This window comes from Papio anubis, chromosome 2, assembly GCF_008728515.1.
Source record: "Papio anubis isolate 15944 chromosome 2, Panubis1.0, whole genome shotgun sequence".
Lineage (NCBI taxonomy): Eukaryota > Metazoa > Chordata > Mammalia > Primates > Cercopithecidae > Papio > Papio anubis.
Window position 1 is genome coordinate 113,851,782 of NC_044977.1, and position 22,108 is coordinate 113,873,889.

The window sequence follows — 22,108 nt, forward strand, 5'->3', positions numbered from 1 at the left end:
TCAAACCATTTTATCGTTTTATCCATGTTTAGGTCTAATCATTTAAAGTCTGCATCCCACCCCCACCCCCATCCCTCTTAAAAAAAAAAGTATGGTCAATACTTAATTAAAGGTACCAATTTATTTTCTATGTGACTAAGACTGTGTAGTCATGTTCAGCTTAACTTGATAATGTTAACCCTGTATGTGATAAAGGAAGGTATTTGCTAGTTAAGAATTCACCCATCCGCCATGTTGTAATACTGCCTAACTGGAATTGCTTACTTGTTTTTCACGATGCAGATAATCATACTGATATGATGGAAGTGGATGGGGATGTTGAAATCCCTCCTAATAAAGCAGTTGTGTTGCGGGGCCATGAATCTGAAGTTTTCATCTGTGCCTGGAACCCTGTTAGTGATCTCCTAGCATCAGGGTGTGTTTCTCAAAGTGATACTAAAATGGCTTTTACAAATATCTTACTGAGCATTTTATAAACATATGCATTATTCAGGTTTTCTGTTGTTGCTTATTTGTGGCCATTTTGTCTCTGTAAATGTTTTATTCCTTCATGAAGTAATTGTAGAATTTTTTTATTTTATTTATTTATTTTTTTTTGAGACGGAGTCTCGCGCTGTCGCCCGGGCTGGAGTGCAGTGGCCGGATCTCAGCTCACTGCAAGCTCCGCCTCCCGGGTTTGTGCCCGCCACCTCGCCTGGCTAGTTTTTTGTATTTTTTAGTAGAGACGGGGTTTCACTGTGTTAGCCAGGATGGTCTCGATCTCCTGACCTCATGATCCGCCCATCTCGGCCTCCCAAAGTGCTGGGACTACAGGCTTGAGCCACCGCGCCGGGCCAGAATTTTTAATTAAACTTACTGTTTCGAGAACGCTTGGGGGTCCCAATGTGTAGAATGGGAAAAATACTGGAAATGAAAATCTGTGATAGTTTAGTTTTTATTTGCCTTATTAATATTCAGATGTAAATATGTTGCCTTGATTCTGATAGTTGAGAATGTCATGAGGATTTAAAATACATTGCATACTTTTATAGGTCTGGAGACTCAACAGCAAGAATATGGAATCTTAGTGAGAACAGCACCAGTGGCTCTACACAGTTAGTACTTAGACATTGTATACGAGAAGGAGGGCAAGATGTTCCAAGCAACAAGGATGTCACATCTCTAGATTGGAATGTGAGTATCACTATATCCATGATGGATATAATTACTAGTATACCTAACCCTCAGAGCCTCAGACTCATGGCAGGGTTTGTCTATTTGTTCAGAATTTGGGGTTTTATTAACTAGTAACAACAAACTGGGAGTCGTCACCTGCCAGCCCTCTCCTCCACTGTGGTGTTAAAGACACAAACTTGCCTTAGACCAGGGTACAATGTCCAGCTCTTTAGTGTATCCCGCAGCATCTCCTTGGTTAAATTGTTACTGTTTACTCTGTACTTCGTTTTCCTTAAATGTCAAGTAGATCTGTGAAAATGGTACCTAAATATTTGAGATAATAGGCGAAAATTCTTACCATAATAACAAACAACATACTAAATCCATAACAACCGAGTTCTTAGTTGGGGGATAAAAGAATTCTATGTAGCAGGAAACATGTTCTTGTTTTTCTCTTTGTTCTGTGAACTGTTACAACTTTATTACCAATTTCCTTTTAGGGATCATTAGTCTAGATAATGTCTAAATTTTATTCCCACTGTAGGAATCTTCTAATTCTCTGATTCTATGTATGATTCAACATCTTTCAGGACAACTTGACTACTCCGACTTACAAAAAACTTTCACTTCATTGTTGATAAATTGTCATCGTTTAGTTGTAAATAATATCTCTTACCTCACCCTGCTAGCCCCTGCCCCGCCCCCAAACCTCTTAGATATATTTCAGCATTGCAAAGAATATCTCACGATAGTAGTTCTTCCTCAGCAAATGAATGTTCTTTTCTCTTCTATTTAACAACCTTTGTGGGCTTTCTAAAGGATCTTCTAATTCTTTTCCCGAGGAATGAGATCTATCTTTAAAATCATTATTCCCACTAAAGTTCTCAGTTTCTGTGACATGTTTTTTCAGAAATCATAACTGGGTATTTTTAGCATTTTCTTCCAAAATTGCCAGCAGCATGTTTACTCTTCCCCTCCGTATGACAATTCTAAAAATTCCAAAGGGGTTTAGCACATTGTAGTATTATTTACTTGTAGGATCAAGATAGAATTATTTTCTTAATATAGGCCCTTATTGTATCTTAGTTCAGACATCTTATAGCTTTCTTATGCTACCTGGCCCACTGGTCATGTTAATTTAATGAAATTTACAGTTTACACTGAAAAGGATGGTTAATGAATGAATATTGGTGTGTTCAGCTTGGTAGTTCTGAACTGCATTTTATAGTTTTGAAAAGTGTGGGCTTTTTGAAAATGTGTTAATCACGGTGAGCTTGGAAAACATCATCCTCGATTAATGATTCTTTTTCATGGCTAAAGCAAGAGAGCCTGTGAGATTTCTCATCTTTAAAGTATTCTTTTCCTAGTTGAGCAGTTCATGAACTAAAACATTTAGGGACTGATAGTTTAGAGGAAACTTAACATTGTGTAGAATCTGGAAATAAGCTTTTACTGTTGACTTCAACATGGCTCCCCTTCTTCTTCAGATAGAGCCCTAAGGGATTGCCATGTCTTAGCAGAACTGAGTCTGCAGTTCCCAGAACCAGCATTTGTTTTTGTTTGTCACTTAGCCATACTCCTAAAATGGCTTGAGAGATGTGAAATAGGTGATCTTGTTTTGAATGCCCTTACCAAAACCCATCAAGAATATGTCAAGTAATGCAGGATTTCATTCTCCAGTAATGTTTAGTCATTCTAGCAATAGTCTGTTTACTATAATCTGTAACTTTTGCATTTGCATAGAGTTAGTTAGATCTGTCCTTTTATTACACCATTCATCCAGGCAAGGCGCATAGCAAGGGAATATAAGTTGAGAGAAATTTATATGGACTTTTCCTCCGGTAAAGTAGGCAGTTATACTTACTTCATTAACTATAAAGTCAGCCTGCGCTCTTTTCTGGCTCTTTTGCTTGTGTTGCTCTTTTTATTGGCAAATATTTCATAGTGGGAAGGGATTAATAATAGAAAGGAACATTCAAATGTTTAAGAATCCGATCATTTGAAACAATGATATTGTTTGGATCATACATACACACTTTGTTTTAGACAGTCAAGGATTTAGAGGAATGGCCATATAAAACCTTCTAATCACATTTTAAAGTTTTCCTTTTTTTACTTCTAATAAATCATTCTAAGATTATGAATTTGATGTTCGCCCCAATCCACTACCCTACCTTCATTCTTAGTTGTGTGAGTCTGTGAGACTACTTTGGGCATGCATGAGGCGGGATGATGTAGATCCTGGTCCAGATCTATTACTGTCAGTTGTTGAGCTTTGGATATAAGGCCCCCGTACAACACTAGCTTCACAACAGTGAAAGGGTTTCATAGGCCTTTAGTGGCACTCACAAGTAGGCAAAACTGGCAAGTTTTGAAGCAGAGAATGTCTTCATTCTCTTCTGTACCTGGGATTTAAACATGAGATACTTCAACAACAATTAAATTATAAACCGTATCTAGATTATATAATTAAAGAAATGTTTTTCTCTGGCAGAGTGAAGGTACACTTCTAGCAACTGGTTCCTATGATGGGTTTGCCAGAATATGGACTAAAGATGGTAAATGAAGCATTTTCCTTTTTATTTTGTTGTTGATCTGAAGTTAGAAAATTTAAAGTAATGTTACTGTTTTTCTTTTGAATTTTAGGTAACCTTGCTAGCACCTTAGGGCAGCATAAAGGCCCTATATTTGCATTAAAATGGAATAAGAAAGGAAATTTCATCCTAAGTGCTGGAGTAGACAAGGTAAAAGCTCATTAAGTTCTGTAAAGGTGAATGTATTACAGGGTTTAATTGAAAGCAGTGTTTTGTCTTAGCTGCCAATCACATAAACATTCCTATTTGGGAAATTCAAATATGAATTTATGATAGAAATACTTTCTTAGGTCTATCAGCTCTTTCCTGAATCTACTTATCAAAATGTTTTTATCCTTTTATCTGTGTGAACACTTTTAATTTTAGCTGGAATTTGAGCCATAACCAATGTCATACCTCCTGCACTTTTTGCTTCCCTTCTGCGGTTTCTAGTTAGTCTCACCAGTGAACATGGCTCTGGAGTGAATCCATGGGAAATTCTAGAGCTGGTCTGTTAGCCAACTCCTGGTACTTAAGTGATGCTAATATGAAATGCAGGATCTGTCTAGTCTTCATCTAACTTGGCTGGTGAATATAGATGAATTGGAAATACGACCTTCTTCCTCCTAAATAAGGGTTTAAGATTATCTTAATCCAGGAAGGGACATGATAATAATTGAGTGTGGTGTCAAAACAGGGAAGTGAAGAGAAACTGGTTCACTCTTTATATTCAGAGAGCAATAAAAAAAAGTGGCAAAAGGGGAAGAAAAGTGAAGTAGGCTGGGAAGGAGAGAGATTGAGTCCTGTTGATAGTCACTGCCACTATACAATACTTGAGGTTCTTGCTGTAAGTATTGCCAAAATTCAAAGCTGCCTTTTTGTGTAAATATGAGCCTTTAAAATCTTTCAATATTGAGAACTGATTGCATTGTTAACCAAAAACTTAGTCTCTTAGTAAACATCTATATGAATCTTACTTTAATGTACTATTGCAATGGAGTTTTTAAAGCAAAATCTAATACAATGCCTCACGCTTTGTAGATTGCCAATAATTGTTATTTGAAGTAAGTTGACCGAGCAGAATCATCAGGGAAAAACCAAACTACTTAATAGTCATTTGCTCCGAAAGTGGAGTATAGCCTTGTGGTACTATTTGGGATAAAGTGTTTAAAATTAAATCCACTCTGACATTGCATATTGCTTTAATACAGTTAGGCATATAATTTACGCATCTGTGATAAACTTCTTTGCATGAGTTTATTTTTCTTTTCCTTTTACTCTCAGACTACAATTATTTGGGATGCACATACTGGTGAAGCCAAGCAACAGTTTCCTTTTCATTCAGGTAAATTTCTTATAATTTACGTAAAAGCTGGAGCTTGCTTCTGTTTTTTTTAACAAAACTTCTAACAGCATATAATTTATTTTAAATGTTGAAATATCAAGTATCAGTCTTGTTACTAGTCCTTTCGAGAGTTGATGTTCCATGACATTCAGACTCTTAATTGTCAGAGGATCATCAAACGTTTTCTGTGAAATACACCATAAATAAAGCATTTGCAGCCTGGTGCAATTAGGGGTGGCATTATTTAATGGAAAGAACATAAATTTTTGAATCAGAAAATCTAAGTTTGAATGTCAGTTCCACTCCACTTAAGAAGCATTAAGACTGAGAGAGTCACTTAACCTTTCTGAGCCTCCTTTTCACTATCTGTGAATGAGGGATAATAATAATAATAATGCCTATTTGTTATGGGGATAAGACTAAATGATATACATGAAAATACTGCATAGACTCCTGTAGGTTTAGGTATTGTCATTTTCTCATTTTGGATCGAGGTACCTGAGCATCTGTCTACCTGAAGTGAACAATAGACTTTCCCAATGTTATTGGAATGTTGGTGGCTTAGATGGATTTCTCTTTTAAGAAATACTCAGTCTGGTACTTTTATCTGATTAATCCGACCTCGAAAATAGTGCTCCGTCCTGCATGATATACAGCTACACACCCAGACATTCAGCTTGAGTAGAGAGCCAGGCATATTTTTGTGCCTGCGCTCCATTTCAGCCTAGAACCTTTGCACCACTTTTCAGTGAGTTTCCTGACTGCAGGAACTAAATGATGTTAAACTGGAACAAGATACCCAGTGGTTTTAGTATTACCTGATTTAGCTGTCTCTCTGATTTTGTTGTGCTGGAAAAAATTTTAATTTGGAGACTGACTAAAATAATAACCCTGGTTCTTCTCAAATCTTTGATGACATCCTTTTACAAACAGCCAGTGGCACAGCATCAACTTTAAACTGGAAATTTGCAACTTCAGGCATTTTGCTTTTTTTCATTCTTTGTTTAGTGTGCCTAAACAAGCAAAATAAGGTGCAAAATGATTTTTCTGTAGTATCTGAATAAGTTTGCAAACATCGTTAAACAATTCCACTTGATGAACGCTCACCACTCGAATAAGCATTTACACACATTTTTGTTCACCTGTTGTACTTCCTTTTCACCTTTGCTTCTAGTTTTCAGAATTCTGTCAGGCTTCTGGCTGTTAATCATAAAAATTTCTCATACATCCTAGGAGTAATGTAAAGTTGAAGTATGTTTATGGTACTGTTGCTGGGTACCATATGATTAGTACCAACTCTGTGTTGGAGATGATGCTCTTTCTGTCCCCTTTAGTCCTGACTACAACCTGATGAGGTACATAGTATGAAAGTATTTTTATGAATAAATAAGCTTCAGTTTACCCATCGTATTCTTTCTTACCATACTTTTGTTTTTAAAAACAGTTTTATTGAGGTACAGTTGACATAAAATGAACTGTATATATTTTACTTGAACAATTTGATGTATTTTGACCTATGTATACACCATTGAAACTATTACCATACTCAGGATGATGAATATATCTGTTAACCTTCAGACATTTCTTGTTGTCCCTTAGTAATACCTCTCTCCCATCCCCAGAGATTAGATTACATTATATGATTGGAATCATAAAGTACATACTCTTTTTTGGTCTGTCTTCATTCATTCTGCATAATTTTTAATTCCTGCAATATACAAAATATATCTTATTCAACTGTTTATATTATCAGTAAGGCATCTAATCAACAGCTGGCTATTAGTTGGTAAGATTTTGGGGATTCAAAAAGCTATATGCAGATTTCCAACTGCACAGGGGGCTGGTGCTCCTAACCCTCACATTATTCAAAGATTAATTGTATCATATGTTCAAAAAGCTAAGTAGAGACACAGAAGATGTCATTAAACTTCTAGAGGCAAAAACAATATGTGAGATGAAAAATGCCCCGATAGGATAAACCACAGATTTGATGCTGCAGAAGAAATGATTTACGACCTTGGAGGCTGCATAGAATCTATCCAAAAACAGAGAACATAGACTGGAAAAGAGGGTGGGGACAGAGCATCAATGAGTTGTGATACAACTTTGGACAGACTAATACCTAAGTAGTCAGAATCTTAGGTAAAAAGGTAGGGAAGAGGGGCAGAAAATAAAATGAAGTATTTAGCCCATTTAATATATCACCTCAAGGTAGATGGTGACCAGTTAAAGGTGTGCACTGTAAATCCTGAAACCACCACTAAAAATAAAGAATTACAGGTAAGAACCCACCAAAGGAGAAGAAAATGTCATCATAAAAAATATCCAATTCAGATGGAGGTAGAAATACAAAAAGAGGAAGAACGGAAGAGATAAACAGAAATACAGTAAATTTAAATGTAACCTTATGACAAAGCAAATTAAGTCTAAATGGCCTAAATATTAAAAGGCAGAGATTGTGAGATTAAATCAACAAGCAAGACTCAACTATATGCTGCCTATGTAAAATAGACTTCAAATAGAAAAACATCAATAGACTGAAAATAAAATGATGTGAAAATGTATACCATGCCATCACTAATCAAGAGACAGCTGAAATGGCTACGTTAATAGACAAACTAGATTTCAAAGCTCAGAAGATTTACAGGGAAAAAGGAGGTTATTAATACAATGTTAAACAGTCAATTCAAAACATTTTAAAATGACAATGCATTTAATAACACTTTCAAAATGTATGAAGCAAAAAATGATGGAGCTTCAAAGGAAATAGAAATTACGGGGCTTCCAATTACTGTTGAATATTTCAATATTCTCTCAGTAATTGATGGAATGAGAAGACAGGAAGAAGGAATTAAGTCTGTAAACGATTTGAAGATTATCTAGTAACTTGACCAACTAAATGACATTTATAACAACAATGGAATTAAATTAGAAATCAGTATTAGAAACATCTCTGGAAGAGCCCAAATACCCAGGAACCCGCACTTTTAAATAACTCATGGGCCAAAGAAGAAATCAAAATTAAGTTAGGAAGTTTTATATTTGACTACAGATTTTATGAATTGATAATATATTAAAATCCATTGAATTGTATACTTTAAACAGGTGAATTGGTATGTGAATTATATGTCAATAAAGCTTTTTAAAAATGAAGTCAGTAATAAATGCATCCTTCTTCGCTCATAGGTTTACTCCTTCTCTTTTAAAATTACGGAGGCTACATGGGTTAATGAAAGTAAATCAGAACAGGGGTGGATTAGACAAAAATTTTAACTTTAGCTCCAAGATTTTAAAAAATTGTATAATTGGGAAAATTAAGTTTTCTTAGCCTCTTACGTGTAAAATGAGACTGCTGTTAGTGAACACACCTGTCTCACTTGTCAGGTACATAAAATTTTTTTTTTTAATGTTAGAACTTTCTTTCTAAAAAGCTTGTACTATCAAGACTCATTTTAGGAATAAATATAAAATAAAGAGGTATGTGTTCTTTGATTATATCAATCTGTAAGCACTGTATTTTATGAGGCAGGCATATCACAGAAGCATTAATCACACAGCTTACGTTGCAACATTTCCTACATCTCAACAATCTTGATTTGGTTATGTAGTTTGTTTTTTTTTTTTGTTTTCTTTTTATGAACCTAATAGCTTATTTGTTTTAATGCTGGTTTTTTTTTGTTGTTGTTTATTTTAGCCTCCTCTCTAACATTTTGCAGGCTGCCCTGTATAAAATTAACACCTCTGGAACATCCTGACGGATATTTGGCCTTCTTAATAACATTTTAGTGTATCTTTAACTGTCTTCTAAATCAATTAGATTTTTCAGGCTTCCTTCCCTTCCCCATTTTTTGCACTTGTTAACAATAGAAAGATTATTTACCAAAGAAACACTAAAATTTTTAGAATTGTATTTTAAGTAATAACATTTAATGTTAAAATGAAAGTGCATAGTAGTTACTGAATTAGCTTCCATGGAGGAAAATGGAGTGTAAATCATACAGACACTCCAAGAAAGGGAATTTAATACAAAGAAATAGTTGCAAAGGTGTTGGGAAGAGTGAAAAACTAAGGAATAGGAGGTAACCCAGAGACTAATTGAAGGAAGTCTAAGACTCTAGAGGAGAAGGCAGGACGTGATTGTCCCATAGGGACTGGGGTGTAGAGAATAGGCTGCCTGGCAACACTCAACACCCAGTCTGAAATGATGGCAATCGTGCCTGTCGTCTTACTACTCCTGACTTTAGACTCCTCACTTTGAATTCCTGACAATGTCTTACATTGTATGAACCCACGTGGAAACCACTAGGCACAGGAACCTGGGAAATAACTTAAAATAGCCCTCCTGCGGAGCTCGCAGTGAGCTGAGATCTGGCCACTGCACTCCAGCCTGGGCGGCAGAGCGAGACTCCGTCTCCCTAAAAAAAAAAAAAAAAAAAAAAAATAGCCCTCCTGGGTTTCTCATCCTAGCAGGGCAGAGTACAGAAAGGAACGAATGAGAGTTGACTGCCAAATGAACAGGACAGTCATCCACATTGCTGTCAGAAATGGTGATACACACAAACAGAGGCAGAGTTCACACATCATGCTGATAAAGTTGGCACATATTTTTGTTTGCTAGTTGATTTAGGTTGGGTTCTCCCAAAAGGCAGGCCCTGTGCCAAACATTTGAGTGACGTGACTTATTGCGGAAAACCTCTTAGGAGAAATAAGTGAAGAAATATGGGAAGCAGGATGGGGGAGTGGGAAGAAGCCAAGGAAGGAAGTGATCGCTGGTGAAGAAAGGCCCAGTCTCAGCCTGGTGCAGAGGGGAGCTTGCACCTCACGTTTTTCTTACATTGAACCAAGGATGCTAGGTCTTTAGATCTCCCCTCCTTCCCTCCTTCCCCAAAACATACACAACACCAGCTTGGATACATGTCTTCTAGGGAGGACGCAGCAGCAGAGCAAGGCAGTTCTGTGAAGTTTGTCCCTGGCAGCCTTTAGCAGTGAAGCACTCAGCTGGGAATTGTACACAGCACAGGCAAAAAGGCTTATGGGCAGGAAAACCAAACACCAGCTAAAGCAGTGCTGCTTCATGACTAGTATAAAAGTGCAGCTTACAACGTACTCAGCCTGACAGCTCTGAAGTGTGGTTTTTGATTGTGTTTATTTTGTTGGGAATTCTCATAATTTGAAATTTTGTATAAAAGGTGAATTTATGTTAATAATTTCATATGGCACTGTGTTTGTTAAAAAGTTGACTGAGGGAGGGTTAAATGTTTTAAATATAGTTATTCGAAATTTCATATACCCTCCATAGTAAGTTCCCATTAAATATTTTCTTTCCAATCTATTTCCTTTATGAACTTAACTCAATCCAAGTGGTGTCCTGATACCTAGTTTTTCATTATAGAAATATACCCAAAACTGTTTTAATGTCTGGTCATATTACTACAATTAGCTTCTTTGTTCTTTAGTACATAGTACTTTTAGATTTGGGGCTTACCTGATTTGTCTTTCGCCAGGCAATGAAATCAGTTTCTCTTTCCTGTTATCCTTTGTCCTTTTTTTAAAAAAGTCTCCGTATAGTTCTGATTAAAATTTCCTTTCTGAGTTCTAAATGCTTTAAATCTTCTTTTTGCATTCTTTTTACTTCTCCTATCCGTAGTTAACAAGTTCTTATGCATGACGTATCTCTTGGCTTATAAGTTTAACTGCTGAAGCACCTGTTTATGTTTCATTTTTAACATAGCCAGTTACTGTTATACTTGGATATACGCAATGAGGGAGTTTGTGGCTTTGTTTTCCCTTTCCACAGACATCTCTAATCTCCTTTATTAAATGCTTTGTATTTCTACTAATTAATATACATAGCTAAACTTTTTGTTTTTGTTTTTTGAGACAAAGTCTTACTCTGTTGCCCAGGCTGGAGTGCAGTGGTGCAGTCCTGGCTCACTGCAGCCTCGATCTCCCCAGGTCAAGCAGTCCTCCTGCCTCAGCCTTCCAATAGCTGGGACTGTAGGCATGGACCCACTACACCTGCTTAATTTTTTATTTTATTTTATTTTTTAGAAATGAGGTCCCACTCTCTTGCCCAGGCTGGTCTCAAACACCTGGGCTCAGGTGATTCTCCTGCCTTCACTCCCAAAGTGCTGAGTCACACCTGGCCACACAGCTCAACTTTAACCCTCTTGTTTTTCTCCTTTAGTTTTTTCTTTAAATTAGGGTTGATAAACTTTTACTAAAGGACTTGAAAGTATTTTAGACATTGCAGGCCATAAGATCTCTGTTGCCACTAGTCAGCTCTGCCCTTGTAGTGAAAAAGCAGCCATAGATAATATGCAACTTAATGCATTTGTCTGGGTTTCAATAAAACTCTTATTTATGGACACTGAACTTTTAAATCTTACTTCACATTTGTATGTCTTCCTTTGATCCCCTCCTCCACCCTTGCAATATAAAAGCCATTCTTGGCTCATGTGCCATAGTTTGCCAACCCCTGCTTTAAATGCAGTGTCTTTGATATACTTCTGTTGCTTAACCCAGTTACTCGCTTAACCCAGTTACTCACTATCATTACCGTAATCTGTGTTGCTAATTACGGAGATCCTTTGCACCTTGCAGCAGGGGAAAAGGATGTTCAATAATTTCAGTGCTAAACTCGGGCAAAGTATTAAGTGCGAACCTGGTTTGGGGCTTTGGAGGTTTTTAATTCATTGATTTTAAGGGGCATTTGCTTTTAACAGGTGTTTGACAAAAGTTGCTTAGAAGAAAATTATTTGGAAATCATATGCCGTATTCCATTTGTTAGTTGAGTAGATAATAATGGGAATGATACATATTCAGTATAACACTTGTCTGACTCTTGTAATTTACAAAGTACTTCCACATACATTACCTCACCTGGTCTTCACCATGTGTACTAAGGATAAAGATAGTACAAGTTTAGTATCCCTTATCTAAGTGTTTGGGACCATGATTGTGTTGCACTTTTTATTTATTTTTTTTTCTGATTTTGGAATATTTGCATATACATAAGGCAATATCTTGGGGATGGGACCCAAGTCTGAACATGAAATTAATTTATGTTTTACATACACCTTATAGCCAGATGGTATCATTATATAGTATTTTCACTAGTTCTGTGCATGAAGTAAAGTTTGTATTAAGTATTTAATGTGTGGAATTTTCCACTTGTGGCATCATACTAGCATTCAAAAAGGTGGAGATTTTGCAGCATTGTGGATTTTGAATTTTCAGATTGGGGTACTCAACTTGTGTGTTAATCCTCACTCTAGATGAGGATATATCATAAGAGGTTAAGTGACTTGCTTGTGTCCACTAATTAGGCAGTGACACAACCGAGGCTTCTTGTCCATTGAGCACTCACAGATTTTAGAAATGAAAAGCATGATATCTTCACGTTTAATTTTATCATTTTATAAAAGAGAACCCAAGACCCAGTGCTAGTAATTTACGGAGCCAGCTCTCAGGGACCTTCATCTCCCAGTTACTAGGCCAGTGTACTTTCTTTTAGGGCCTGCCTCACCTAGAAATAACTAAAATGAAATTTGTTAATACTGTTATATATAGATACCTTTATTTTAATTTTTTCTTAATATCTTAAAAAGTATAAAGTAAAATGTTTAAGTGCCTATTAGTGTATTTTATTAGTCAACAATGTTTCAAAGCTAAAACTCTTGGATTTTAGTACATGTGGAATAAATGCAAACCTTACATTTGTTCTTTTGCAGCACCAGCATTGGATGTTGATTGGCAGAGCAACAACACCTTTGCTTCTTGTAGTACAGATATGTGCATTCATGTCTGTAAATTAGGACAAGACAGACCTATTAAAACATTCCAAGGACATACGGTAAGGAACCTTTTTTCCACGTTAAAGTGGTCGTGGTTAACAAGTAACGTTTCAGAATAGTTTTTAAAACATACATAGTTTTAAAGTATGTATGTTTAATGTTCAAATAGCTACCCAGTCTATACAATGAAAATGTGAATATTTGCTGTTATTTTTAGAATGAAGTAAATGCTATCAAATGGGACCCAACTGGCAATCTCCTGGCCTCCTGTTCTGATGACATGACTTTAAAGGTAATTTGCTTAGTAGGGAGAAATGGGATGGGGTGTCACACACTATGATTGCTCTGACTGTTTTAAGATCATTTAGAATGTGTCTCTTACATTGAGTGTTTATGTCTGGATGAAAACTCCGACATTTTAAATGGCTAACCATTGGTTTTTAAGTTTTATACTTTCTTTTCTGAAATACATAAAACTATTTGAATGTAGCAAATTATATTAAAATGATGGCTTATGATACAATGGGACTTTTATGATACCCTGTTAGTTAGGGTTCTCCAGAGAGACAGAACCAATAAGAAGATGGATGGATGGATGGATGGGTGGGTGGGTGGGTGGGTGGGTATGTGGATAGATGGATGGATGAGAGATTTACTGTGAGAAATTATGTGAGAAATTTTTATTATGTGAGAAAAATTTATGTGAGAAATTATTTACTGTGAGAAATTATGGAGGCTGAGAAGTCCCACAGTGTGCTGTCTACAAGCTGGAGACCATGAAAGATGGAGGTATGGTTCCATAGCCAGAGAAGGAGTGCCAATGGTGTAAGTCCCAGTCCAAGAGCAGAAGACCAGTATACCAACTCAACAGTCAGGCTGAGGCAGAGAATTCTCGCTTCCTTGGCGTTTTTGTTCTGTTTAGAGCCTCACTGGACTGAGTGATGCCGCCCACCCCACCCCCACATTGGGGAGGGCGGCAGTCTGCTTTTCTCAGTCAGCTAAGTTAGCTTGTCTCAACTGGAAGTACCCTCAGACACGGCCGGAAATAATGTCTAACCAAATACCTGTACCCTGTGACTCAGTCAAGAAGACATATAAAATTAGCCATCACCAATAGTAAGAAAGGTCGTGCTATAAATTGTCTTCACCATTAGAAAGTCATATGTTGATGCAATTAGAGGTTATTTGCAATTAAATTTATTTGCATATGTAAAGATTTGACTAATAAGTACTCAAGATCTTTGTAGCATTCGTGGATTTGATTGAACTTCTTTGCGTTGTATTAATTTGATTTTGCTGTGGTATGAATATATATTACCATTGCTGGAAAACTGATATATAGCAGAGAATCTCTCAGTGAGGGAGCTTAGTTGACATACGAGCATCCACATCTCAACATGGATCTGTTTTTCTTGTTGTGTGACTAAAAGCAAAACTGCTGTCTTGCACCTAAGCAGATCTAAGCACACCAGATTCCTCAGTTGGGGAAAAAAGCATTTTGAGGTAAAGAACAACCTAATACTTATTTCCAAAATAAATGAAGCTTTAAGCCCTCTCCTGCAACAGGTAATCTTCTACTGAAAACAGTTTTATCCTTGACTTTGCAGTACCAAGGACTGCAGATGTGATGGCACTTACAGATACGAAAATCTTGAGGGAAAACTGCTTTTCCTGCTACTATGAACAGATTAAATTTATCCTTGGGAAGCTTGTGAGGTTTTCTCCCTTAAGTATCTGCTATGTTTTTAGTTAGACAATTCTTAAGTCTGGGCTCCCTTACAAAATTGCTAATAGTAATACTTTTCTTAATGCTTTCATCTTTGGCTTTTCCTTATATGTACACGCATTAATGCTTACAACATGAAAAAATTTATTCTGAAATTGTGTGTGACACATATGAGGAAATGACAGAAGGGTAATGTCCAGAGAGCCTTGTGCCACATATTGAGTTGAAGGTGGAGAAAAGTTAAAGCTAGAAATTGTCAAGAGTTTTTCTTCATCCTAAGAATGTTTAAAGGTCATGAAGGATTTTAAAGCAAAAACTAGGGTGGATGGATAATGTGTAATGGGCTGTTTTCTGAGGAGAGGGAATGCCAGATGGAATGAGGTGACGATGAGTCATGTGAGTGGAGGAGATAGGTGGGACTGATGCTTGGAGAACTGTAAGCTCAAGATTAAAAACTGGGAATTCTTAGCAGATAGGTGGTCGTTAAAATCCTTGGGCATGGCCGGGCCTGGTGGCTCACTGTTGGGGTTCAATCAGTCTGGTGGGAAAAATATTAGAGACAGTTATAGAAATAGACACAAATCTTCTTGGAAGGCCGAGAAGTAACTTCAGTAATCGATCTGGTTGAATGCAGCCTGGTTCCTTTACCTTGAGTTAAACAAATTAAAGTAGTAATAAAGAAAGGCAGACTAGTTTACCTAGCTAGCTTGTTTACTTATATAATATTAAGACTAAGCTTTGATGTACCATGGGTTCTTAAGTGCGTTTTACTTGGGAAGTCCCCAATGTCAGTTACCCTCCAATGGTGTTGACTCAAGCCTGTATGAATTAATCTTACTGAATAAATGCGAGTCTCACCAGCTGATCAGGGCCATGGTTGCAACTGTTCACAGAACTCTCCAGGGAGTCTATAAGTGGCTCAGACACCCTCAGCTGGACTGGCAAAACAGAGTATCTGTGTGTTAGTGTACTTTATTGATCCATCGCTGGTTCAGGGTCTGCGGGGACCCCAGCAGCTGGTACCCCCATGAGAGGCACGTTGCCACAGCTCATACCTATAATTAAAGCACTTTGGGAGGCCGAGGTGGGTGGTTCACCTGAGGTCAGGAGCTCAAGACCAGGTTGGTCAACATGGTGAAACGCCATCTCTGCGAAAATACCAAATTTAGCCAAGCATGGTGGCAGGCGCCTGTAATCCCAGCTACTTGGGAGACTGAGGCAGAAGAATCACGTGAACCTGGGTGACGGAGGTTGCAGCGAGCCAAGATAGTTCTGGGCGACAGAGTGAGACTTGATCTCCAAAAAAAAAAAAAAAAATTGGGGCAGGGACAAAACTGTGTGGGTAGTGCAGAGAGTGAGAAAAGAGGGGAGCTAAAAGAGTAAGTCTTCAGAAACTTAAATCACCAAATCAAGAGGAATGAGCTTTCCAAAGGAAACTGAGAAGGAATGACAAGTGGAAAAAGAAAGTACATAGAGAAAATTATTTCAAGGGAGGTAAGAGTTGAGAGTGGCTACAGTATCAAATTCCATCAATTAGATCGAATGAAATCAGTTCTGAAAACATGTCGTTCAGATTTATTTTACTTGGGGTCGTAAATACACCGAAACACTGTGATGCTTCATTATCTTGTAATGGTCATGTCACGGAAATGTAAAGTTGAGCTAATTGTTTTCTTGGTTGGCCCTTGGGTTTGGGGTGTTGTATGTGTTTGTGTTAAGGAGATACTGTAGGACCTACCATGTCTTTATTGAGTGATTTTTTTTTTTCAGAAATACTCTTCATGTTTATTTCTATTAATTTTTGCTCAAAAATAATAGACACTTGAAATCTATATACATAGGCATATTTTCATCTCAGGAAAGGCTTATTCTCTACTTTGACTACTTTTGTCTACTTTTTTTCCCTACTTTTCGTCTTTTCATTTGAACTTTATTTCCTATGTTACTTTTTATGGTTCTCTGTGAGTCATCATTATTTGTAAGTTGGTTATTTATTTTCAGTTCTCCATTGTGAAATTTTCCTGATTCTAGAATTCTAAGAGCAGTTTATGATGTAGATCTTTTACTTAAAGGACAGTGTAAAAACTGGACCTTCAGCATTTTAGGATTTTTACCTTATCCAAAGTAATCTCTGAACAACTATAGTTAATTCAGTCTTCAAACTTCATAATAGTGAATATTTTTAAAGGGCTTAAAGCTAACTTTTTTTTTTTTTAACAGAGATGCAAATATTAAATATATTCTATTGCATTTCAGTTTCTTTGTAAATACTCTTTTCTATCATCGTTCTGGTTATATCACTCATATTTTAGACTGTCCATATAATATTTTAAGTGTCAAGATAATATTTTAAGGTACTAATTGTATGGAAAAATAATTATATACGTTTTTCTTTTTTGTTTAGATATGGAGTATGAAACAAGACAATTGTGTCCATGATTTGCAAGCACATAATAAAGAAATTTATACTATCAAATGGAGTCCAACAGGACCAGGAACTAATAATCCAAATGCCAACCTTATGTTAGCAAGGTGATACTTCTGTTTTATTCCTCCTTTTATGAGTTTTCTACAAATACAACTTCTAATAAATATGACAGAAATTTAGGGAAGGTTTCATCAAGTGGAAACTTTTTTTTTTCCTAATTGCAGTAGTTTTTGGTGTACAGGTGGTTTTGGGCTACAAGAATAAATTCTTTAGTGGTGATTTCTGAGATTTTAGTGCACTGGTTTTGCAAGGAGTGTAGTGTACCCAGTGTGTAGTCTTTTATCCCTCACCTCTCTCTCAATCTCCCTACCCCTACCTCCAGTCCACAAAATTCATTATATCATTCTTATACCTTTGTATCCTCATAGCTTAGCTCCCACTTACAAGTCAGAACATGATATTTGATTTTCCATTCCCGAGTTATTTCACTTAGAATGATGGCCTCTAGCTCTATCCAAGTTGCTGCAAAAGACAATATTTCATTCCTTTTTATGGCTAAGTAGTATTCTATTGTGTAGGTATACCACATTTTCTTTATCCACTTGTTAGCTGATGGGCACTACGTTGGTTCCTTAAGGGAAATCTTTAAACACTGGGTTTTATTATTTCAAGTTATAATGATATTTTATATTGAAATAATCAAATATTGACTGATACCAAATATTGATGAAAATCCAAGCAATTGAGGCATAGCAAAATAAAGTGTCTTTAGTATCTTTAGAAAAAAGACAAACGGAAAACTGTGGTCACTTCAGTGTTCAAAACCATGCGAAACAGGGATTATTTAGAGAAAAAAGGAATACAGTAAATGAACACATTTATGTTTTCTACTCCTGACTTGGGAGATTCCTTTAAGGGTTTTTTTTTGTTTTTGTTTTTTGTTTTTTTTTCCTTGTTTAGCTTTTAATTTCTAGAACACTTGCTCTTCTTTCTGAATTTCATTTATTTATTATTTTCTTGTCACTGATTTGAAGCTCACAGAATATTCTTCCCAACAGTCCAATCGGTCTGCTTCTCATAAAGAATTTTGGCTATTTTAGATGTGGCTGAATATGGAGGTTGGGGTGGAGGCAAGGCTGGAGGAGTATTTCCTTACTTATAAATTAACTTTCTTTCCCTCCCTTTTCAGTGCATCCTTTGATTCTACTGTTAGGTTGTGGGATGTAGACCGAGGGATCTGCATCCATACCTTGACAAAACACCAAGAGCCTGTGTACAGTGTAGCTTTCAGTCCTGATGGCAGGTATCTGGCAAGTGGTTCTTTTGACAAATGTGTACACATCTGGAACACACAGGTATGTCTCCATTATTTAAATGGTCAGGTACTCTTGAATTTAGGTAGAAACATTTGCCTATACACTTTCCCCCACCATTTGCTTGTCATTCCTCTTGTGGCATTAATTGAATTCTTGGTTTTAGAGTAAGATAGAAACCAATTGAAGTTATGTCTTTATGGAGACCGGAATTTTGAAATGGATTTAGATCGTTTGTTTTATTATTTATTATTGTATTCTTTTGTTTTTTTCCAACAGTTTTGTAGATATCAAATGTGAATGTTTAGGATGTATTTATTTACATAAATGACAGATTTTATTTTTCAAAATAGTTGTCTCTGAAGGAGCTATATATGAGCAGTAAACATCAAAGGACCAGATTTTGTGGCTGAATGCAATAATTTATAAGAAAGAAACTTACAGCTATGTTACCTTTTCAGGTAGTATGTATAGTGTTTGAGAGATTCTTAAAAGTGGAGAAAACAGCCTGTTGCTTTCAATTTTTAAAATCTTCTCAGTGTTTCAGTTTTTATGCTCTATGTACTGTACTTTTTTAATAGCAGTCACTGGACTCACCCCTCCTTTCAGTTATCAGATCTTTATTAGATGTAGTGCACACATAATAAGTTATTATGGTCTATTTCTCTTTGTGTAGGTGTCCGCCACCATAGTTCATCTCACTAATTAATTTTCATAACTTATTTTGAAGATTTTAAAATTATTTTACACATTCGTACAGTTCAGAATAAACCTCAAACCTTATATAAAGGTATACACTGAGAAACTTTGTTCCCATTTCTGTCTTCCTCTCCTGCTGGTAACAATTTTTCTTAGTTTTTATTTTTTCCTAACTTCTTTTTATGAATAAAAGCATTGTGCTTTTTTCATTTTACACTACCACTGACAATATAAAAAAATGTTTCACCTCACAGTTCTATCCTTTGGTGATAAATGGTATTTCAGCATAGTTTTAAATTTGCATTTTCTTAAGAATGACATTAGGAATTTTTTTTTATGTATTTAAGCATACTTGTTAATTTTTCTGTGACTGACCATGTTTTTTTCCATTCTTTTCAACTGGGTTATTCATTGTCTTTGATTTCTAGCAGAACTTTATGGACTAAAAACTAAACCCTTTGTAATGTGGTTGCAGACTTTTGCTAGTTGAACAAATGATTATTAAGCCTGAATCTTACATTACATTTTAATACAATTTTTAAATATTTATTTTTGTTTTTCTTTAAATAGAGACAGGATCTTTCTATGTTGCCGGGGCTGGCCCTGAACTCCTGGGCCCAAGGGATCCTCCCACCTCAGCTTCCCAAAGTGCTGGGATTACAGGAATGAGCCACTATGCTGGGGCTTCTAATAAAATTTTAGGCTGCATATGTTGGCTCACACCTGTAATCCCAGCACTTTGGGAGGCCAAGGTGGGCAGTTCTCTTGAGGTCAGGCGTTCAAGACCAGCTGGTCAACATGGTGAAACCCCATCTCTCCTAAAACTACAAAAATTAGCCAGGCGTAATGACACAGTAGTCTCAGGTACTCGGGAGGTTGAGGCAGGAGAATCGCTTGAACCCAGAGGTGGGGGTTGCAGTGGGCCAAGATCGCACCACTACACTCCAGCCTGGGCAACAGAGTGAGACCCTGTCTAAAAAAAAATATTAAAAATAATTAAATAAAAATGTTTTGCTTTAATTTTTATTATTACTTCCTTACCTCTACTCCCATATTTTCTGTCTTCATGAATATATGCCTGTGTTGGATATATTCTGTAACTATGATATATATGCTTTAAAAACTCTTTCCTAAATTTTAGTTTAACTTTGTGTTTGTGGGAAGACACTAATCATGCACCCAACTAACCTTTTTTTTTTTTTTTTTAAATATGAAGTCTCGCTCTTGTCCCCCAGGCTGGAGTGTGATGGCGCGATCTCGGCTCACTGCAACCTCCGCCTCCTGGGTTCCAGCGATTCTCCTGCCTCAGCCCCATGAGTAGCTGGGATTATAGGCATCTGCCACCACACCCAGCTAGTTTTGGTATTTTTAGTAGAGATGGGGTTTCACCATGTTGGCCAGACTGGTCCTGAACTCCTGACCTCAGGTGATCCACCTGCCTCGTCCTCCCAGTGTGCTGGGATTACAGGCATGAGCCACTGCACCCGGCCTCACCCAGCTAAACTTTTTAAACTGAACAACAGTTACAGAGCTGGTGAAAGTGAATCTAAATCTAAATAATATAATTTCGACATATTTTCAAGTTAGTATTTGTTGATTCTCACTTTTAATAATTATACATTTCAAACAGAAAATAATATAACACTCATATGCCTACTGCTCAGATTTAATTGATAAGAACATGTTGCCACACTGTTGTAAATCTCTTCCTTCCTATTTTTACCTGATAAAATGTTGTAGATACAGATAAAGTGTTCATCTCCATTTTCCTCTTCCTTCCTAGAGGCTATAGCAATCCTGAAGAGAGTGCCTGTCATTCCCATGATAAATGATATATACTACTATTTTCTGTGGTAAAATTGTAATTAATCATGCTGTTGTGAATTTTCTATTGTATATCTTTTCAAGCTAGTGTTTTTTACCACTTTTTTGAACTATCACATTAATACTTGTATTTCTAGAATGATGATTTATTTAGACAATTCCAGAGTGTTATATGAATATATTAATGTATTCATTATATATTATTTACAATACATTAATATATTCATTAATATATACATGTTATGAATATATTATATAATATATAATTAATATATTAATCTATTCATAATATGAATATATTAATTTTCAAATTTAATTTCCTATTGGGGGATTTGAAAATATACAGCATTGCTGAAACATCTTTACACGTTTCCTTGTGCACATGAATGAAAGTTTCTTTTATGAGAATGCTTTTATATATGTATGTATACACATACACACACCGGTGCATGGCATATCCTGTAAGTGGAAATCATGGCCCATAGGGTATATTTATGTGCTTGTGCCAAACTGCTCTTCAATGTGCATACACCCATTTACACTTCCAATTACAATATTTAGGATTTCCCATTTTCCTTTATCCTTAGGTTATCAGACTGGTAAACATTTTTCCAATTACATGGATATGAAGCATTTTTTTTTTTAATTGCATTTTCTTGATTATCAATGAGTTTAAATATCTTTTCAAATAGTTATACAGCTGGACTTCAGCATTTTAATTCACCACCACCACCGTTTTTCAATTTTTTTATATTCTATACTGATTAGTGTTCATTATGCATTCTGGGTACTAATCCTTCCTGGTCATATGGATTTCAGTGATCTCCCAGTACCACCTTCTTTCATTTTCTTCATGTGGAGTGTTATCATGTACATGGTTTGTGGGGTTTTTTGGTTGTTGTTTTGTTTTCTCTTGAGATAGGGTCTCACTCTGTCACCTAGGCTGGAATGCAGTGGCAGATCAAGGCTCGCTGCAGCCTTGACCTTCATGGGCTCAGGTAATCCTCCCACACCAGCCTTTCAAGTAGCTGGGATCACAGGTGCATGCCACCACACCCAGCTAATTTTTGTATTTTTTTTGTAGAGACCAGATTTCGCCATGTTGCCCAGTCTGGCCTCAACCCCCTAGGCTCAAGGAAGCCACCTGCCTTGACCTTCCAAAGTAATCCTGGGATTACAGGCATGAGGCACCATGCGCAGATCATGTGGAAGTTTTTAATGTTAATGTTTAGATGCTATTCATCTTTAT

The 22,108-nt window shown here is 36.4% G+C and overlaps 1 protein-coding gene across 11 annotated transcripts in view; it reads left to right on the forward strand.

The window, feature by feature from the left end:
- TBL1XR1 (TBL1X receptor 1) overlaps positions 1 to 22,108 on the forward strand; it is a 186,860-nt gene that overhangs the window by 155,851 nt on the left and 8,901 nt on the right. For all 11 annotated transcript variants that reach the window (XM_031663566.1, XM_031663564.1, XM_031663568.1 and 8 more), the window contains 9 exons: positions 283 to 415; positions 1,032 to 1,173; positions 3,650 to 3,713; positions 3,802 to 3,899; positions 5,013 to 5,073; positions 12,807 to 12,928; positions 13,087 to 13,161; positions 17,000 to 17,127; positions 18,213 to 18,378. In XM_031663566.1, the coding sequence (XP_031519426.1) occupies positions 283 to 415; positions 1,032 to 1,173; positions 3,650 to 3,713; positions 3,802 to 3,899; positions 5,013 to 5,073; positions 12,807 to 12,928; positions 13,087 to 13,161; positions 17,000 to 17,127; positions 18,213 to 18,378 (989 nt within the window). The remainder of the gene's footprint in view (positions 1 to 282; positions 416 to 1,031; positions 1,174 to 3,649; positions 3,714 to 3,801; positions 3,900 to 5,012; positions 5,074 to 12,806; positions 12,929 to 13,086; positions 13,162 to 16,999; positions 17,128 to 18,212; positions 18,379 to 22,108) is intronic.